The sequence below is a fragment of the Pezoporus flaviventris genome, unplaced genomic scaffold (assembly GCF_033815535.1).
Source record: "Pezoporus flaviventris isolate CSIRO_AGI_PZ_B2104156 unplaced genomic scaffold, CSIRO_AGI_Pfla_v1 ptg000107l, whole genome shotgun sequence".
In the NCBI taxonomy this organism is placed as follows: domain Eukaryota; kingdom Metazoa; phylum Chordata; class Aves; order Psittaciformes; family Psittacidae; genus Pezoporus; species Pezoporus flaviventris.
Window position 1 is genome coordinate 1487237 of NW_026892655.1, and position 19743 is coordinate 1506979.

Genomic DNA, 19743 nt, shown 5'->3' on the forward strand with positions numbered 1-19743 from the left:
CAGTGGATTGAGTTATAGCATTTTCTCACCCTTTTTTGTCCAATTTTGCAACTAAGGGGTAACAAAGGGGCTCAGCTCTGGTCGAACCGGTGCTGGGGGTAGGAAATGGGGGTTCCAGCTCGCGGGAAGGGGGTAAGAGATCCCCGAGTGTCTCCCCCCCGCCGGGTGGGATCCCCCCTCACAGCTCCGCACCGCTCCGCGCTGCTCCGCTCAGGCAGCTGAGCACAGAGAGGCTTTTGAGAGCGCCGTGGGCAGGAGCGAAGTGGGAGGAGGTGCGGGGGGAAAGCGGGGGGGGGGCTCTCAAACAAAGGAATTTCTGAAAATAAGAAGCGAGATGAGACGCGGGAAGGGGCGGGGGGCTCCGCTCCTGCGCTGCGGGGTTGGGGTTGTTTCCCCCCCCGAGTCTGCGGGGTAAACCAGGGCTCTGCTCGCAGAGCCAACGCGGCGCGGAAGCTCCGCTCCTTCCCTCTCTTTTCTCACTCCGAAGCAACACGCCAAGACAGAGGGCTTTGAAGTGAAATCAGAGGGGAAAGCGTCTGTCGGGCCCGGGCTGGGCAGCAGAACCATTAAACCGTGAGAAAGCAGAAATAACCCCACTTCTAAGACCCTTCTTCATTCCTTTCTCTCTTCCCGTCCCCCCGTCCACCCCCCCCAACCCTGCCTCCCGGGGCTGGTTCCCGGCTTCCACGGCCCGAGGCCGCGGTGAGGGCCAGGCCGGCGGGACCTCGCACACGCAAAGTTTTGCTGCGCTGCGGGCTGAGCACAATGTCCAGCCTCGGGGAGGTCAAGGGGTTTGCGAGGTCACTCCCTGGCTATAATACACAGCTAATCGCCTAGAAAACGTGTCCTCTGCTTGAACTCTCTTCCCCCGATCGGGGCTTGCCAGAGCTGGAGTTTGTCTCCCCACTTTTCAGCCCTTTCCTTCACTACGGTGTTCCCACACCGCTACCGGGAAGAGGCAGGAACCAGCACCCAGGGGACACCGGCACTACCGGGACAAAGACATCCCCTGGAACCCCCACATTCTGGAGCACCCAGACCCCCGGGGACACCCGCACCAGGGGATCCCCGCACCCCAAAACCCCTTAAACCCTCCCCACAGCGGTCCGTGACAGGCGGGAGATGTTGTTCAGGGAAAGAAATATTTGTAAAAGGGAAAACGATGGAAAAGGGATGAAAAAACAGGAACGAAAGAGGGTTCTCCCCTCTCCAGTAGTCCCCCATGGACCCTCGCCAGTGACCCCGCAGCGAAGCTCCACGGGGCCGATCCCGCACACGCAACAGCCCCAAATCGAAGAGAAATCCACACACATCCCTCACCACGAATAACCCGCCTGGAAACTCTCTCTGCCGCTTGCCTCGCTTACACCGGCCAAAACAAAACGAGAAAGCAGAAGGGAAAGCCCGCACAAGCATTCACGTGTTGTTTTTCTTTCTGCCCTTTTTCCTTTCTGAGCTCCTTTTTTCCCCCTTTTTTCCTCGTGCTTCCCCAGCTTTCTGCTGGAAGAGGCAACAAACAGACCCGAAACGCATGCCAAGAGAGCAGCTCTGTTACCTGGTTCGCTCCCACATCCTTTTTCCAACGCCCCAGAGACGGCCCTCATGGTTTGGGTGGTTTCTTCCAAAGTGAGAGGTCTGGGGGAAGGGGATCCCTTTGAGAGGGGGATGTTTTGCTTTTGTTTTTCTCCCCCAAAAATAAAGCTTTCACCTTTACGATCCAGATTTTATTATTAATAAGATTATTTCCCCTGAAGATTCTTGTAGAACTCCGGGTGCTTTTTTCCCAACAGACGGTCTGCGGAGATTTGCTGTTGAATAACAATGGGAAAAGGATAAGTATTTAAAGAAAAGAAGTGATTAATGATTTTCTGTATAATTCTCGCATTTTTCTTAGCTTCTGTCTGCTTCTAATGGCTGTGAACTTTTAGGTCCTATAGAAATCTTCTTTTCTCCCCCTTCTATTCTATTCATACTTTCCAGCTTTGATTTGCTTCTATAGACCCCACATTCCTGGAAGCATATGCCTTTTTCTTTTTAAAAATAGAACGATTTTTTGCCATTCTTAGAAGCACTATCTCGAAAATAACACCCTCTTTACAACCCCCGCACATCAAAGAGAGAAACAGGAAAATAAAACTCAACAACACCCCCACAACACCCCAGACTCAGGCATGGCAATAAAATACAGCCCTTGCCACCCTCCCTGGGAAAAAAAGAAGGGCTGAAATAGAAAGAAACTTGAAAGGTTTGTAGTTGCTGCTGCTAAACCCGCCATAGTAAACCAAAAATACAGCCATAAATCCATTTCTCCTACATCACAGCTGTGCCATGTGACTACATTAATATTATTTTAAAGTATGAAAATGTCAATAGAAAGAAAAATCGAGCGGCCTTTGTTCGAGCTGGGGGCAGGGACACTTGGGGGGGGGGGGGAAAGGACGGGACGACACACACTTTATTTGCGCGGTGGCCGTGCGGTGACTGAGTACAACTCAAGGAATAACCCATCCACACACCCTGGCTTGGAAATATTTCAAGCCTTGCCTTTGTTTGGGAAGAAATGCAGGGGGAATATTTCGGTCCTGATGGGGGGTCCGGGAGAATTCCACGAGCATTGAACAAATAAGCAAAAGTCATTTTTTGCCTTGAGAGGAGAGCATAAGAAAACGACCCTTTTCTTCAGCTGGTGCCGAGGATTCCACCCCTGACAGACCCCCCTGAGCACAATAGTCCAGTTTTTATATATTTGGAACCTAGGACTGGAATGTTATTTCGTCCTGAACCGTATTTTCGATACTTTCTATGAGGAAGAAAATGAAAATTAATACAAGAGCTGCGGCTCACAAAAGGAGCCATTTGTCTTCTTGATTATCTATTTGCTTGTCAGGCTCTGAGCTATCGCAGGAGCCAGCTCCTTTGTAATATCAAAACACACAGAAAACCTGCAAACACCGAGAAACATCTGTGCAAAAATTAGACTCATTAATGCATTAACTACCTCGGAGAAGGAGATGTGGGGTCTTTTTTTAAACCCGAGAAGTCTCTCTAGAGAAATCCATCGCTCCATCCATTCCTCACAGCAAAGCAAAGCGCTAATGACTCCCTCTGTTTTGGCTGAGCCCAGTTTGGGAAGAGCATATTAATATATGCTTAGAACAAATAAATCATAATATGTACGGCTTAGCAGTACTTAAAGCTGATATACCCTAGTCAAACATCTTTTGTTTTCATTAGGGACTCGAGGCTGTGCCACTGGCACCAGAAATGCCTGTAAAAAAGAAACGTGCTCTTTAATTCCTTCCTTGAAAACAGGTATTTTTTGGATCCTCACCAGAATAAAAAGTCAGCACCCCCCTCCCCACAATAAAAACCACGCAGGGGCAGGTTCACAATGAACAGATTTATTTCCAATTGCGCTTTTTGTGGCTGCTGTTGTTTCTTTTCTCTGCTCATTACAGGTAATCCTAGACAGCAAGGACAAAGGGAGGGGAGGAAGGGTATCGGGGTGGGGGGGGGCCTTGCCAAGGCTCTGGCTCACCCCGGAGGGACAAACCTTCACCCCTCCATCCCGAATTCACATTTTCAGTACAAAACTGGGCTCCACAGCAGGAGAGGGGGGTTCCCCCCTCCTCATGCTGGCCTGTGGGGGTGAATCCAGGTGCCACAGTTCATCACCCTGTTCCTAAACTACCCCACCTCCCCTTCCCAGAGTCACTATTAACGTACTGGAAATAAAATAGCAGGGGGGATGGTGGTCATGATGATCCTCCTGCTTTCTTTGTCCACCACCCATTTGACCTAGTTTTCCCTTCCTCCCCCCCTCCCCAGGGTATTCCCCCACTTCCACTCAGGACGAGCGCAGTGTCCTGGAGCCCCCCCCCCCTCCGCACCCCCGTGGATTTGGGTTGTGTTTGTTGCGGTTTCCCCCCTCCATGGCAGGGCCGTGTTAGAATCGCCGTGTCTTTGGGATGGCGGGATAGAAACTTCCCGTTCGTGGCTGGCAGGCGAGAAGGGAAAAAGAAGAGGGGGAAAAAAAAGGGGGGGGGGGTAGGTGGAGGGGGGAGAAAATCCAGTTCGCCTTGAAGAAACTGAGCCTCATTTATTAAAGTGAGCGCTGGTTGTCGAGGTAATAGCAGACATAAGGTCCATCCTTTGTACGGGAGAGTAAACATGACAAATGGGGCAGAGCTTGGCGTGATTAAAGATGAAACAAGGATCCATCTTAGCCAAATCTGAAAACTACTATCTACAGCCTCCTCTTAATGGAAGAGGCACAGCAGCCCAGCTCTGCTTTGTTGCAGCTGGGTCTCCCTGTTTCCCCTATAAATAAAGAGCACCCCTCCTTCCCTCGCTTCTCGGAGCATTAAAAACAAAGTACCATGTGTTCCCTACGCACACACAAACTCACAAACACGCACACTCCATCCATCCATCCATCCATCCATCTATCCATCCATCCATCCATGCATGCATCCAAGGAATAGTTATAGGCTGGTAGCTGGTCCATGGGATCGGTTTTGAGATCCTCCTTGTGGGATCTGCAGGCTGGCAGAGGAGCTGGAAGAATTAGACCTGATCTTGGTATTTGGTAACTTGTGATCTTTTTTCCATTTCATCCTCCTGTTCTGGAACCAGATTTTGATCTGGCGCTCGGAGAGGCAGAGGGAATGGGCGATCTCGACCCTGCGCCTCCGGGTGAGATAACGGTTATAGTGAAATTCCTTCTCCAGCTCCAGGACTTGCTGCCTGGTGTAGGCTGTACGGGAGCGTTTCGGTTCCCCTCCTGAGTAATTGGGGTTTACTGAACAAACAAAGGAGGAAAAAGAAAAAGGAGAAGAAGGAAAAAAAAAAAGGAAGAAAAAAACAAAACAAAGAGCAGAAGAATTACCGAGCTGTTCCTTTAACGGGTCCTTTCCCCCCAAAAAAGCATCTCACATTCTTTTGGTGGGGGGATACACTCAAAACAACACACCACAAACCTGCTAAAAATACACCCAGAACCTATCTGCAAATCTCCACCTCCGTCCTCGCTGCTTGACGTGTATTCCTGTCTAAACGTTTTTATAAGGTCCCCTAGACACATTTTCCATGCCCTCTACGTGTGTGTATACACACACACGTATATATATATACACACACCTCTACTTGAGCATCACTGTATTATCCCCAAATCTTTAAAGTTCCCCCTGCACACATGCAAGCAGGGAAACGCAGGCACTCCTTGTTATTAAATATCACACACCAAAAAAAAAAAAGAAAAAAGAAAAAAAAAAGGGGGGAGGGATAGTAAAAGTTTACTCAACCCGCCACTTAAATACAAATTACGAAAACATAAAACTTAACTTATGAAGATTCAACAGCCATAAAAAAAAAAGTAGCCTGCAAGAAATTGGAGGAGGATGGTAACAGAGACTTCAAAGGCACATGGCCAAGCAGAGCAATAAAAATTTATGGAGGATGTAATTATACCGCTCTGCAAACAGGCGATCGTAAATCTCCGCGAATGGTTATTTTACAACTGGTGCAATAGGATTTCTACAAGACTTTGAGGTGCTACTCGGTATAAAGCGAAGCGCTTCGGCTCACTTACCCGTGCTTACATGGACTTTCTTCATCCAGGGGTAGACCACCGGCTCCTTGCAGGGGGGGGCGGGCGGGTTCCGGGGGTCCTGGCTGCAGGAGGGCGGCGGGCTGGGGGTGCCCGGCTGGCGGGGGGGGCCCGCCGCGGGGAGGTGGCCCCGCAAGCCGGGTGGAGGACGGCCGTGACCCCGGGGGGACGGCAGCGCTGCTGGGCGGCCGGCGCTGGGACAGGAGGAGTAGAGCTGCTCCTCGCAGGCTGACCGCGGCGGGTACATCGCGTCATGGTGGAAAGTGCCCTCTCGCCTCTGGCTGCCGTAATATTCCGGCGAGTGACTGGGAAGGTAATCGCTGTGGGAATACTCTTCACAGGGTGGGAACTTGGGGTCCACATAGTTGGAGTTGATCAAAAACGAGCTCATGGCCATTAATTTCTTAGAATTGCACACACGGAAAAAAAAAATATATATATATCTATCTATCTCTCCTAAAATTTATCCCCGTCCCCCCCTTTACTCGTTTTCCTGTTTCGCGGAACCCTCCTACTTACTGTCAAGTGAACAAAGTTGAGTCCATGTGACAGCGCGGGCCAATGGCGAGGGGCCCCGCGGTCCCCGGATAAGGAAACCTGCCCAGCCCGGGCTCTCCCGGGGCCCTGAGCACCCCCGGGAGGAGACCGGGGGCTCCCGCTCCCCCCTCCCCAGCCCCGACCCCGGCCCTGCCGGCCCCGAGCCCCGCAGCGCCTCGCGGGCGAGGACCGGCCCCCACCCCTCCGGGGGTGTGTCCTTGGCTCGGGGCGGGGGGGGGGGTGGGAGAAGGAGGAGGGGTGGGAAAAAAGAAATGCATCCATCCCCCCCCCCCAACAAAACCAGATTTCATTAAAATAGAAGTAAAAAATGATTTTTGCGGGGCTCGGGGCTCGCCGCTGCTGCCCCCGTACACGCTCCCCGCGGGCGGGGGCTGCAGCGCATCCCCCGCCAAGGTGATGCGGGAAGGGTCGAGCCTGGCAGAGATGAATAGGGCTCGTTGGGGATCGATAAGAAATTCATCAGCTAATTCGGGGTGCCCGGTGTCCTAAATCACATTTCTGAGATTGACCGTTTTCCCACGCACCGGTGGTAAAGGGAGCCCATCCTCCGAGCAGGGAATCAGGGACTTGATGAACAATTACAAAAGCGAATTAGCCCAAGTCCTAATGCATCTTCCGCTCGCCCTTCTGGTAATAAAGACGCTTTAAAAGCCAAAGCAAACCCGCAGCCTTTCAAAAGCCACCATCCCCACAAAGCCGGGTTTAAACCCGAAACGCGCAATAAGCTCCTCGCAAGCAGTAATATGTGTGTGTGTATATGTATATATATATATATGTTAGTTTTGTTGGTGTCAGTGCTGAGATTACACAACCTAAAGCAATAGTGGGCTCCTAGTTCTTAGATGGCAGCAATAATGCCCCTTCCTTCCCCTTCTTCCCCCCACCTCCCCTCAAGCACAGATTTTATCTCGAAGTGATGATAAAGTTTATCGCAGGAGAGCTGAAGTTGAGCTAAGGTCAAATCCAAAGTATTTCTTTTCAGCCAGAAAACGTTTTTCTGGTGAAGATCTTGTTTTCACCCTTTTATTTAAGGTTGTGGGGTGTGGGTGGCTCTTTTTTGGGGGGGGTGGTGGTTTGTTTTTAGTGCCTTCTGGGTGTGTGACCTGTAGTGTTTGTGTCAACTACATATTCCCCTAGATACGAATTTGTGACCCAACTTCCTTTACACAAATTCGGATCTACAGGGTACATATAGAAGACAGATGCATCCTCCTTGGTCAGAGATCTTCGCCTACCGCCATAATTATCTTCTGGGGAGGGAGGGCAGTGTTTTGGGACTCGAGAGATCAGGAATTAATCTATAGGTAAAGACGGTTCAAAGATTTCACTCTTCAGAGGAAAGACGATTAATTGAAGCACCAGCACAGCATCCGAATAGCCAATACTAGGAGAGAAAACCTGGAACTTTCCTACCCTCTCCTCAATCCCTTGCACATTAATTTACCGCTCTGCTAAAAAAACCGCTCCTGAATATATATAGAGAGAGAGGTGCGTAAAGAACTTCGAATCCAGATAATCGCCGTTTAAAAGCAAAACGCCACTGCCCGGTACCCTCCACCCTGAAACCCGCGGGATGAGTTTCTGATGCGCAGCGCAGAGATTTAATCCATTTTTCGTTCTTGGAGGTCAACTAAGGTTTGGGTTTATACGTGCGTGTAAGGATAAATTATATATATAGATATAAGCGAGAAACAGATGAAAAGAAATACAGAATGTAAAGGCAGATGGGACGACAGGCGCTTTTTTTTTATGACAGGCAATTCTTTTTACAACCCGAGAAAAAGATCAAAGGCGTTTCATTTCCGAAAAAGGGATATAAAGCAATAAAATATTCATCCTGTCTAGGTAATGAACCTTCATTCGGAACTAATGAGGGTAGCATCATGTTGAGATTTCGTTTAAAATTACAGTTGCCCAAGAGATTAAAAGTACATCCCCCACCCCTTTTTTCCCCCCAATTCTTTTTTTATTTGTATTTCAAAAGGCAGAACCTTTTTGGTCAAGTATCTCCCGAATTAATTGCATTTAAATGCCACAGTAAAGAGGTTCTGAGAGAAAAGCTGCGTTTCCCCTCCATTAAAATTCCTGCAAAACATCCTCAATATATTTCACAAATTCCTCTCCATTAAAATTCCTGCAAAACATCCTCAATATATTTCACAAATTCCTTCATTTTTCCCAATAAAAAGAGCCGTGGCCAAGCACGAATGTCCCGGGGCTTTCCCGGACACACGATGCCCGGAGATTTTTCGGGTACTTTAAGGCGAATAGTCGTTTTTCCTGATAAAACGTATAATTCGCACAGAAACCGAAAAAGGACGGCGTATTTTAAGCAATAAGCCCAAATGCACCTGGGACAACCCCCAGACCATTTTACACGCCTGAACAAGCCCCCAGATTCCCAACCAAAGTCGCAGAGTGAAGCAAAGCCGCTTTTTGCATGGAGCAGATTTCACCCCCTCCACAGACCTACACTGGGCAGCAGCAGCCACATTAGAATTCACCTTCCCCTTTAAAGCCCGCCATCAAAGTAAGGAGACAAATAAAATCCGCTGTACAACGTGTAGCTGGATGCCATGAAATAATTCCACAGAACCAATCCCATCAGTTTCTTTTTTTTTTTTTTTAATTATTATTAACTGAAATGTTATTCCTCCTTTCCAATCCTCTCTCTGATTTATTTTATCGGATTTCCTCGCTGCCGGCTCCTAACCGAGGACAGGAGTTTCAATAGCCATAACTAAGGCCTATTCCTGATTTTTACCCCCCTCCCACATTCTTAGGGGAAAAAAATAGGAAAGAGAAAGGTTTAATGCTCCTTCCCGGTGGCACGCAGGGGTCGGTGCCAGCAAACCAGCACCCCTAGCGTTTACCAGCCACCTTCCCCCCAGACACCTCCAAGAACTCTCCCCCTCGCTGCCTCCGATCCCAAATTAAAGGCAGCCCCTCGCTGCCCCCCTCCCAGCCCTCTTCCTCACAGCTTTCTCTATTAAACCGCCCCACTTCGCGCGTTTCCCACGGCAAATTCCACCCGGGCTCTTTCCCACCTCAAAGTAACCTCAGGCAGGAAGGAAAGGGGTGTCCCCCGGATCCCCCGACCTGTGTCCACCGCCAAGGGGTGGCCAGGGGAGCCCTCAACCCTCTCCAAAACCCTCCCAAAGGCACCTGCCAGCGCAGAGAGGGGGATCGTTACCCCATTCTTCACGCTGAGCGCATATGTGGTCCCCCCAAAAGAGGCAGCGCTCGGTGGGGGGGTACCCCCTGCTTAGTGCCCCCCCCATCCGCAGCCCGGCCCACCTCCCAGGTGTAACACAGACAGCGGTACCTACCTTAGCAAAACGTGGGTCTTTTCCTCGGAGTAATCCCCGAGGGGGCTCCCCCAAAACTTGGGAAGCTTTTGCAGGCGGAATCCTATAGAACCCCCTAAACGCCCCCATCCCCCCCACCCCGTTTCCCCTCCCCACCCTAGCCCGGCTTTTCCGCCCTCTCTCCCCAGTGTTGCTTTTACAATGAGATTAATTCTCGATAAGAACCCTAATTTCTCTCTCTCTCCTTCTTCTTCTGCCTTTTTTTAGTGGGTGCCCCCTCCCCCGCTCTCCCCCCAGTATAAACCACTATTGTCCTTCAAGGCGAGCGGAGCTGCTCCCGGCAGCGCCGGGAGGCCCTCTGAGCATTTTGGGGTGGGAAACCCGCAAGTTTTGGTATTAATCTCATAGTTTGTCAGTCTTTGTTAAACAGCGAGGCGTGTCCGCAGCGCGGCGGCCGCCGAAAGCCGCGCTGACCCGCGGTTCACCCCGCGCCGCGCGCCCTCCGCACCGCTCCGCGCTTTCATTTGTAGGGCTTTTATGATCCCCCCCCCCTTTTCCCTGTCATATCCCCCCCCCCCCCCCCCCGAAATCTCGCTCTCGGCTTTAGCAGCAATGAAGAAGGGGATCTTTTCTTTTAGTTTTGCCCTTTTCCACCCTTTTCCAAGCGCAAACTTTCTTGTATGAAACTGGGTTTGCGCGTGTGTGTGTGTGTGTGTATCCCCAGCACACGGAAGGCTAAGGCGCTTCTTTAAGGCAAAACATTTAATAACGACTATCCGAGATGTACAACAGCAGGGAAGGAGGCTGCGGGGTCGGGTAGGAATCGGCCCACACCTGCTTTGCCACAGGGAAAAGCAGATTTAAGCCCTGGGTAGTTTCCCAGCCTTGGGTGTCCTTTTCGTTTCGGATAAGAATATTTTAAAATCATATTTTTCCCCTTAAAACCAGCGAAGCAGCGAGGGGGGAGCAGCGCATCCCTGCGGGGATTCACCCTTTATCTCCCTGTTAACACCGCCAGCTCGAAGACCGCGATAAAGAGGTCATTGGAGAGTAAATCGGGATTAAAAAGCGCATTCTATTGATTGTCCGGGAGAGAAAATAATAATAACAACTATAAATACATATGGAGAGAAGGAAAAGCGCCCTGAATTGTGTTTGCAGCGCCCGGCTTGCACTCGGAGACTGCCGGGTTAAGCCGAGTCCGTCCCGAGCAAGAGAGATAAATTAGAAATATCCTTGGAAATGGTACCTTTAATTTCCCCCCTCTCCCCTCCCCTATCTCCGTCCCTCCTCACATCTCTCCAAATGAACCCACTTCAAACGAACGCGCGTCCCTAAATGGAAAGTTAAACGTTCTGATGTAGGAGTGAATATTAGAAGGAAAGTTGGGAGGTGGTTTGGGTTGGTTTTTTTTTTTCTTTATTGCCGTGAAATTATACCTGCTTGTTTTAATATCCCGAAAACAAATGGCTTTTATTATCCATTACCTGTTCTATAAACCTGGAGTAGAAATGACTGTTCTAGAGAGATAAGTGCAGTAATTACAAGGGCGAAGAGATGGATCACCCAAGTTACAACTAAACCGGAGCCCTCATATAGTGATATTTTATAAATACCAAGCAAATTCATGGCAATTAATTAAAGCCGAGTCTTATCACGCGAAACAAAACGCTTTACGTTCGCTTGAATTTCACCTACTCCATGAATATATCCGCATAGGGAAAGCAAATGGATTTTCCAGAATGCCTTTCCCAGGGCTCTAATATTCTCTCTTTCTCTTCCAAGAAAAATGACCCTTGTTATAAGTATTTAGGCACTGAAAATATTTAAAAGCCGAGAGGGGAAAAAAAAAGCGAATTTGCAGGGCAAAAAGGGAAGAGTTTGCCTTGCTACGACTGTTTGCTTAAGCAGCTATTGAAAAGATCTTCCCCAGTCCCAGTGCAAATAATATTTAGAGTTTGGAGGGTTCAAAGTCTGGCAGTGTAGAAATAACTTTGAAATGCCAAGGGAAATATTTATTATATCAGTTCATTAAACTGTTGCAATGACCAGAGTGGAGTCACATTTCAAGCAAGGAATAGAAACCATTTCATTCAAATTCCGGCGGAAAACGTGCTGCAAAACAAAATTAGCTGCCTTCACCGGAGCGAGCGACGAAAGGAGCACTTAAAACCGCCTTTAAATACATATATTGGGGTTTTTTAAGCCATCAATCCATCGCTTTTGCCTCTATATCATAATTTCAGATTCTCTACGATTAAGGTAGAAATGCAAACAGTAAATCATGGGCGTTATTTCGTGTCATTCTTTTCTCTTTGTGGATGATTATTTGCATTCCTACCGAGTCCGTATTAAAGATGCTCGGCTCTATGAGGGCCAGGCACCTCTTCAAGGATTCTGGAAGTGGTTCCAAGTAAAGATTTTGGAACCACATTTTCACCAAACGTGTCGGGCTGTTGAATTTCCTTCTTTTTTTTTTTTTTCTTTTTTTCTTTTTTCTTTTTTCCCCCCAAATAAAATTGACGCTGGAATGAAAATTATTTTTTAACTGCTCGCTTCCATATCCTAAAGGGACCTCCTCGTAATTGGGTTGAATAAATGCATTTCCCCTTATATTTTGTTCATTCGACTCCAAAAAGCTTTTCAGGGCTCATCTTAGGGAAAAAAAAAGCCACTGAGGACTCGCTCGGCGTTTCCTCGCAGGAGACCCAAACCCCACTTCCTTTCCACCAACATCCCACCCCAAAACCCCGCAGCCTCCTATCCCCCCTTTCCGCCTTCGCTGCTGAAGGTCGCTCCCACCTCGCTATCATCCTCTCTCATCTCTGCCCAGCAGCAGAGACTCTTCCTCCCACCTCGGCCCCCCCTTCCCTCTTTCTTTCTCTCTCCCTCTTTTTTTTCCCACTGACATCAGTCTATCAGGGTTATACACAAGACCGAGTCACGCACAGCGTAAACTTTTGACCCTCAACTTTTTGACCCCTCGAGCTATAATGCTGTACTAACAAGCCCCCCAAGACCAGAGTTCCCGGCTACGCCTCTAGAAACCAGCGCGCTGCTGATTTTCCTATTTTATTTATTTTACTTACAAAAGAAAAGGGGGAAAAAAAAAGGACATTTCTTTGTGATTTTTTTTTCCCCTACCCAAGGAAGAACAAAAAAAAATCTGAGCTCTGCAAACATTAGATGGTTCTGTCCACATCACCCATTGCCGCTTTAGACCACTGTTTTTATTTTACCCTTTTTGCTCCCCCCACATTTTTACATTTAAAAGAACAAAGAGGGGGAAACCCTCAAGAAATAATATAATATATTGTTTCTCTTTTATTTAGGATTTCCTCGGCGAGGTTTTGACGGCGGTTATCTGCCCTGATCTAATTTTGGGGGTGATTTTTCCTCCTTTTTCGGCGGATAAAGAGGGTTTCCGTGTTACTTAGGGAGCCCCGGAGGGTTCGGGCAGGGACTGGAGGGCTGCGGGCGGCCGGTCCCGCTCTCGCCCCAGCCCGGCCCGGCCCGGCCCGGCCCCGCTGGCAGTGAACTTGGTCTGAAGCGGGCTCTGCTGGCTGCTCGGGGACGTTACAGCCGAGGCAGCCGCAGCAAATCCCCCTACCCGGGGCGCCCGGTCCCCTGCTCCATCCCACCACGACCACCCCCCTCTCCACCGCGGCGTTGCAGTCTCCCTACATAAACAGCCCAGATTTGCACCAAACAAACGTCCTTTCCCCCAAATCCCGGCGCTGTAATTTGTTTTGACGTGAAAGGTATATATATGTGTGTGTGTATATAGAGAGACATACATACACATGTTAAAAAGAGATAAATCAAAGCGGGGGAAAAACCTCGTACTAGTCTTATTCTTTCAACGCTCGCTGTCAAAATAGTTTCTTTTTAAAGCTATTTAGGGTAACAGAACACGGAAAAACTATGCCGGGTGGACACCTCCCGAGTTAAGTTATCAACCTCCTTCCAAATATCATTTATTTAACATTAGGAGAGGAAAGAATGGGAAAAATCAGCTCAGACACCGAAATAGCCACGCTCTGAAAGAAAATTTCATTCTTAAATCCATTCTAGGACTGGAAAGAAACCCCGGAGGAGGAGCCAAAGCCCATAAAAGTCTTTTTCGGGTTCCCTAGTTGAGGAGAGACCTTTAGTAAGAGGATTTTAAATAATCCCATCAGCTCGCTCCCTTCAGGTCGGACGTGTAATAAAGAAAAAGAGGAAGGGGCTGGGGGAAAGAAAGAGCAAATCCTCAGCCTGAAATTCAGCTGTGGGGGAGGGAAAAGGGTTCGGGGAGCGGAGCTGGACGGAAGGGGGGTGGTTTCCTTCGAAAGGTTGGGGGGGACTGGACACACAGAAGGAGTGTGGGCTGGAGTCATTTACAGGACCATGGCAAAGAAATAGGTGAATAAGCTGAGTCTTCCTCTAAATAGACTGAACCACAAGAATTACAGCCTGAGCAGTGCGATTTCTAGTCGCTGCCTCTCTGCCAAGGCAGGAGGGACCCGCCGCCTCCCAGCCTTCATTTCTGGGGCCAGCAACAAACAGAACAAGGAGATCCCTTTGGCTTAAACATCACATTGCTGGTGTGTGTCTGTAGTGGAGCAATATGAACCACATCCAGCCCTTCTCCAGCCCTCCCCCTCGGTTACGGCCAGTGCCCAGCACACCCGCGCCGTGGGATGGGTACATTAAATGGAAAAAAAAAAAAAAGGAAAAAAAAAAGGAAAAAGAAAAAAAAAAAGAAGGGTTAGAAAATGTAGAAAATGGGGGGGGGGGGGGGGAAGGAGGAAGAAGAAAAATAAAGAAAGAAGGAAAGAAATAAAGAAAAACCCCTGGAGCTTATGTTTTCCTTGCAAAGGTGCCCCGGCAGCCCCCGGGGCCCGCTCTGTGTTGTGATACGATGCTCACCCTCTCCTCCAAGAGAGGAGCCGGGGCTGTACAAGTCTGCTGACCTCGGAATGATCCCTCTTGCCTATGAATTATTGATGAGATATGAGCTCTGATTTCTCTTTTCAGTATGCAAACCCCATTATACTGTTAAAATGGCGATTTAATCGTTTAGAATAGCTTCGCTTTTTTTTTTTCCAACTCATTTGTGCCCCTTCCTTTTCATTTAATTCTCTTAATTAAATCCTTTAACAGATTTTAATCACTTTTTGTTGAATAAAATAAGGCATCATACACATCTGTAACTAGGTTACCTTGGCGAAGTTTGTTTTTGGTGGGGTTTCTTTGTTTTGGGGTTCTTTTTAGTTTGCTCTGCTTGCTCCTTTGGGTGAGGTTTTGAAAACCTAAGTGGGAGGGAATTTTCTTTTCTGTTACCCTGAACCCGGTGAGCAAAGAAAGTCTAAAACACACGAAAGCTTGACGAAAAAGAGCCCCAAAAAATAAATACATCAATAAAACCGTGACATTCACAGTGGCCTGACAACGGCGTTGCAACCTCGGGCTGCCTTTTGCATTAAAACGCTCCCCAAACTACTCACAAATGCATTTCCCCACCCCCCTATTTATTGCTGAACGATCCTAAGAACCAAAATGGGTATTTTACGGGTGAAATTTCATCTATTTTTCGCCCTTCAGCAGCAGTCTGAGCACGGGGGTCCCTGGCCCTCCCTGGAAGACACTCCAAAAGGCAGCTTGAAGGGAGCTGGAATTAATACAGATGCTCAGCTTGGCTCCTCCAGGCTGTGGAGCCTGGCCTGGCTCTTGGGTGAGAAATAACTGCTGTGGGGTTTGGTTTTTTTTTCCCCTTCAAAGCAGCAGTGAGGTTTCTATAACGTTTACTAAACGAAATAGGAAACCTTCAGAGAAGGGGGAAAGCTAAAGAGAGAGGACAGGGAGCAAAAATAGGTGTAAGGTCATATGGATGCATTCATTTTTGGATGTGAGGGGTGCTGTGAAACAGGTAAGATCCTGGGGAGGCTTCTCTGAGCTCTGGAACCCTTCATTCAACTGGGGCAAACAGCCCGCATCTACCTCACCAGACCCGGTTTTGGGGAGTCACACAGAGGCTTCCCCCCATGTGTACTCAGAGTCGTGACAGAAAGATCTGCAAACCCAAGGGTTAATAAAAGGAGATTTTCCTTGTAAGCAGTAATCATGTGCTAGAGATTCTCAATATTCTTAGAGCCGTTATTAAAGCACTTTGTATTTATTCTGTCTTCTACAGCTACAGAAGAACTAATTGTCCCATGTCTGATGTATGCCATTAAAGTGAGAGAAACGATGAAAAATGCAAAGGAAAATCCCCGCCTACCTGCACGGTCAGAGCTCCGTTTTCCTGTTTACTCTCTTAATACTTCCTTTTCACCAGCAACAGGGAGACTTTTTTTTCCCTTTCTTTAAAGAATGGGGAGGGAGGGAGGGGGGAAGCCTGTGCTAAGCTTGTGACCCCTTCCAGGCTGTAAAATGGTAGACAATGATCCCTGTTTATGCCTCACAGGAAGATGGAGGTTAATGCCATGTAAGAGAAACAAAATCCCCAAATAAACCCTCCAAAATCCAGCTTATAAAAAAAAAACCAAACAAACCCTATCTTAAAAACATGCTACATGCTGCAGGTAGAAAGCAGATCTCAGACAGGGAGGACAGGGTGTATTGAAAGTGATGGGAAGGGTGATATTATCATGACAGCAACAAAATCCAGTCCCTCTTCCTTTGTGGTGGCACAGGCCGGGTGCCAACCCCTGCACCGGGGATGCTCAAATCAAAGGGGTGGCACAGGGTTGATCGCTGTTGTCACCCTCACAGGCATCTCTTCCTCACCACAAAGTCCTGGGGCTAAACTGCATTGCAAATTCCCCTTGGGCTGGCTGTCCTGGTGTGCTTGTTTTTTCCCCTTGGAATAACATGTTGTACACCAAAGGATTAGGAACTGTGGTATGTAAGAAGAAAACCACTTGTGCTGCCTGTGATCAGAGTGGTTTGGGGAGGAAACTTTGCCTGGGACTGTATAAAACCCTTGGAGTGGGATGTGGGGATCAGCGATGCAGGTGATAGATGGGGAAGAGGTGGATGAATGGATAGATGTATGGCTACATGGATGGATGAATATATTTCGGAATCAGAGTGTTTATGGGTACCTGCATGCATTGAACTTACAGTTACATTTCAAACATACATTGAGGTGAAGAGGTAACACTTTTCTTGCCTAAAACACTACTTATCATTTGAATCAGGAGATGATTTCTAGTCACCAGTAGGGACCAGGAGGGTAAGGAATAGAAGGCCATCGCTTGGGCTAACCCCAGCAGGATCACATGCCTCTCCCCACATCCCTTCTCCTTCCGGCGCTTCTAACCCTGGGTAGACAAACCATCTGCAGCTTGAGGGGCTAAATTCACCTTTCAAGGTCATGCCATAGGAGCCCTTTAGGATCCCATGAAATATCTTTACTATTAACTCAAAAAGCAGGCGTCCAGCTTGCACAGGGATTAGGGAGAGGCTGCTCAGCATAAAACCAGACTGCTGAATAGGAAAAGCTCCCTGCACCCCGCTTCCCTTCCTTGAATTTCCAGCTTTTTGAATCTGTTTACAGGTTCTCAGAGCAGAGGGCTCCAGGATTGCACTGGCCACCCCCTGACTGCTCAGGGAGAAGCCAGAAGTTCAAATGATGATAGCAAAGATATTAGGAGACACATGGAGCAGGACAGGAAAAACAGCCCAAGGAAGGAAAAGCAATCTCCAAAGTGTGCTAAAGGGGGACATTCTGCTTTGTGTAAAAGAGACGGACATGTGTCCACCAAATGTTGTCTTACCCTAAAAAGGAGGGGGGGAAAAGCTTGTGAGTGCTCCAAATTCTAACCACCACCACCCCCCTTCCCCTCTCCAGCACCTCCGCTTTGAACTTTTTTGTTTAAAATTTGATTTTATTTTTGAAAGAGGGATGGGGGCGGGGGGGGGGGGGGGGGAAGGAATTGGTGTGAGTTGGTTCAGGTGTGGACAAAGTGTCCCCTACCTCTCCTGCAAATGTGGCGACTAGGCTTGCAAAATAAGCAACCTCTCCGGGGTTGGCTTATGGGGTTCTCCCCCCTCTCTATTTGGCTCTGTCAGCCCTATTTCGCTCGCTTTTGCTTTACTGCGCTGCCGCGGAGTCGGAGCCCACGGCTGGGGCCACCTGCCCGGCCAGCCCCAGCGCAGCCCCTCGCCCCTCACCCGCGCAGGCTCCGCGCTCCTGCCCTTCCCTCCAACTTGTTTATTTTCCCAGAGCAAAAGGCTGCTGCCTGCCTTTCCCAGAGCGATGTCGGCCCTGAGAGGGAGAGAAGGAAATCTGGGATTTATCGGTGAGCTCAGAAGGGTTTGGACGCTCTGTCTGCAAACTGCAGCCTCTCTGATTATTTTTCTGTAGCACTTCAGGACAGGCTGGAGACATAACAGCGGTCAGTCAGTGGCTCCATGTGAGAGAAACGAACTACGGGAATATGAGGACACTCATTTGTATTATTAGGGGGGGCAAAAACCCAAGAAAACCCAAGAGGGGGGAGGGAGGAAGGAAAAAAGGGGAGAAAAAAGGGGGGAAAAAAAGGGAGGAGAAAGGAAGGGAAAGCCCTGGGGCAAAAAATACCGGTCTCTACACAGGCCGAAAGGAAACAAAAAAGTGCATTTCTATGGCAGGAAGGTGAAAATAATGAAAATCAAGAGGTGTTAACACCCTGAAACGCACAGACAGAATATCGCTGATTGAAATGCAAAGTCATGGTTCAGGTTTGTGGCTATTTGCGAGCAGTTCGAAAAGCACCGAAATCGCCTCCAATAAACGCGCAAGAATGGCGAAGGATAAACCCAAACTTTGGCTGAAGTACACATGTCCCCCGGCAAAGACAGGATGGAGTTGCCGTGCAATGATAATGAATCTCTACAGCTTTTCTATTTCTCCCGCTGCCACAAAGTTTACTTGCGGGCCTCGAAGCTGTGATGGAAATGTAATGCAGTTCCAGCTCTCGGGAGGATAAGAATTAAGACCTTCTTAAAAGTGAGAAATAAAGCTCTGAAAGAGAGACAGACCCTCTTTCCTCCCCGCTCAGCCTTTAGTCATACCAACCCTTTAAAACAGTTTAAGCAGATAATATTTCAGAACTTACTTTCAGGACTCCAGTCTATTGGCTCCCTGGACTGAAAACTGGACCCGCAAAACATGTTCCCTGCAATTGCAACGTTTATCTCATCTGGAAAAGTGCTCACCCATTGCTGCCCCTTACAAGCCAAACCAAGCAGTTAAAGTGTCACTTAACATTCTAGAGAATGTGAAATATATTGTACATTGTCAACTCCCCAAAACCATAAAACTAACTTTATGGACCTCACGTGACTTTTGAGAGCCAGTGAGGGGTATCTGTCTGAGGTCTGGGCGATTTTTACGATCTAACTTCTAGATAAAACCCTATCCATTTGACATCTAAATGTCATACCCACTTTTGGTATAGTTTGCTATTAGTGAAAAAAAAAAAGAAAAAAGAAAGAAAAAAAATCAAGGGAAGGCGAGCAAATGGTTTGGGACCTGACAGTCCACTTCACATCCCTCTCAAAATCACTTAAGAAGTACCTAAACAGTGGGAGATTAAGTTTGGTAAGTTTTAAGCTCCAACTTTACTTGCTACGAACAAAAAGCCTAAGCTGTATTGTAGAGATGCCAGTGGCGTTTTGCCAAATCGAGCGACTTTAAACCGGAGTATCTCGTGCCTTGGGAGATTCCCTAGGTAGCGAAATGGCAACATTTGCCATCTTTGATGATGTTAAATAATCTGCAGCCAAAATGACTCGTTGTAGTGAATGTCAGTAGTTGCAGAGATGTTATTTACATGTTAAGCCGGAGACTAGGAGTTAAAAGCAGTTAAGCACAACAAACCGAGGACGAGAGATAGCAGAGTTGGGCGTAGCTCAGCGCAGAAATGTATGCTGTATATATCCATGTTTATTTATATCTATTTCAAATATATCTATCCAAACACACCGATCTGTGATTCTATAGAGCGCAGGTTTATGTGTACGCGTATGCGGGCATAAATACCTCTGGCTTTTCAAATGTGCGCGTGTGTATGTAGATCTAACTCCTGAAATGCACGTAAATCTGCGTTTATACCGCGGGATTGCAACTTGAAGTACTGGAAACCAGTTTGGCTGCTGCCGTGGGGTGGGGGGTCGGCGGTGTTTTGGGGAGACGGCGTTGGGGAGGTGTGAAGGGCTGCGGTGTGTGTCCGGCGGGTGCCTGGAGGGCGCTTGGTTTGAATATTTGGTGGGTTTGAGCTCCCCAGAGCTGCCCAGGAG

At 48.3% G+C, this 19743-nt stretch overlaps 2 protein-coding genes and 1 long non-coding RNA gene across 6 annotated transcripts in view; 2 read left to right on the top strand and 1 right to left on the bottom strand.

Annotated features, from left to right (window-relative positions):
* Positions 1–19743, top strand: part of ATP5MC1 (ATP synthase membrane subunit c locus 1) — a 254377-nt gene that overhangs the window by 116478 nt on the left and 118156 nt on the right. The window lies entirely within an intron of this gene.
* HOXB4 (homeobox B4) lies at positions 4080–18867 on the bottom strand. Of its 3 annotated transcripts, none has more exons than XM_061477442.1 (3): positions 18561–18867; positions 5591–6011; positions 4080–4801 (listed from the first exon to the last, which is right to left on the bottom strand). In XM_061477442.1, the coding sequence occupies exons 2-3, from the start codon at positions 6003–6005 to the stop codon at positions 4485–4487; spliced, it is 732 nt and encodes a 243-aa protein (XP_061333426.1). In that variant the 5' UTR covers positions 6006–6011; positions 18561–18867; the 3' UTR covers positions 4080–4484. The 3 variants fall into 3 exon arrangements, with proteins under 3 accessions (XP_061333426.1, XP_061333425.1, XP_061333424.1); XM_061477441.1 differs by lacking the exon at positions 18561–18867 and adding an exon at positions 9496–9618; XM_061477440.1 differs by lacking the exon at positions 18561–18867 and adding an exon at positions 6128–6440.
* LOC133281671 (uncharacterized) overlaps positions 5782–19743 on the top strand; it is a 29235-nt gene continuing 15273 nt past the window's right edge. For both annotated transcript variants that reach the window (XR_009747568.1, XR_009747567.1), the window contains exons 1-2: positions 5782–5921; positions 15650–15743. This is a non-coding gene — a long non-coding RNA (uncharacterized LOC133281671). The remainder of the gene's footprint in view (positions 5922–15649; positions 15744–19743) is intronic.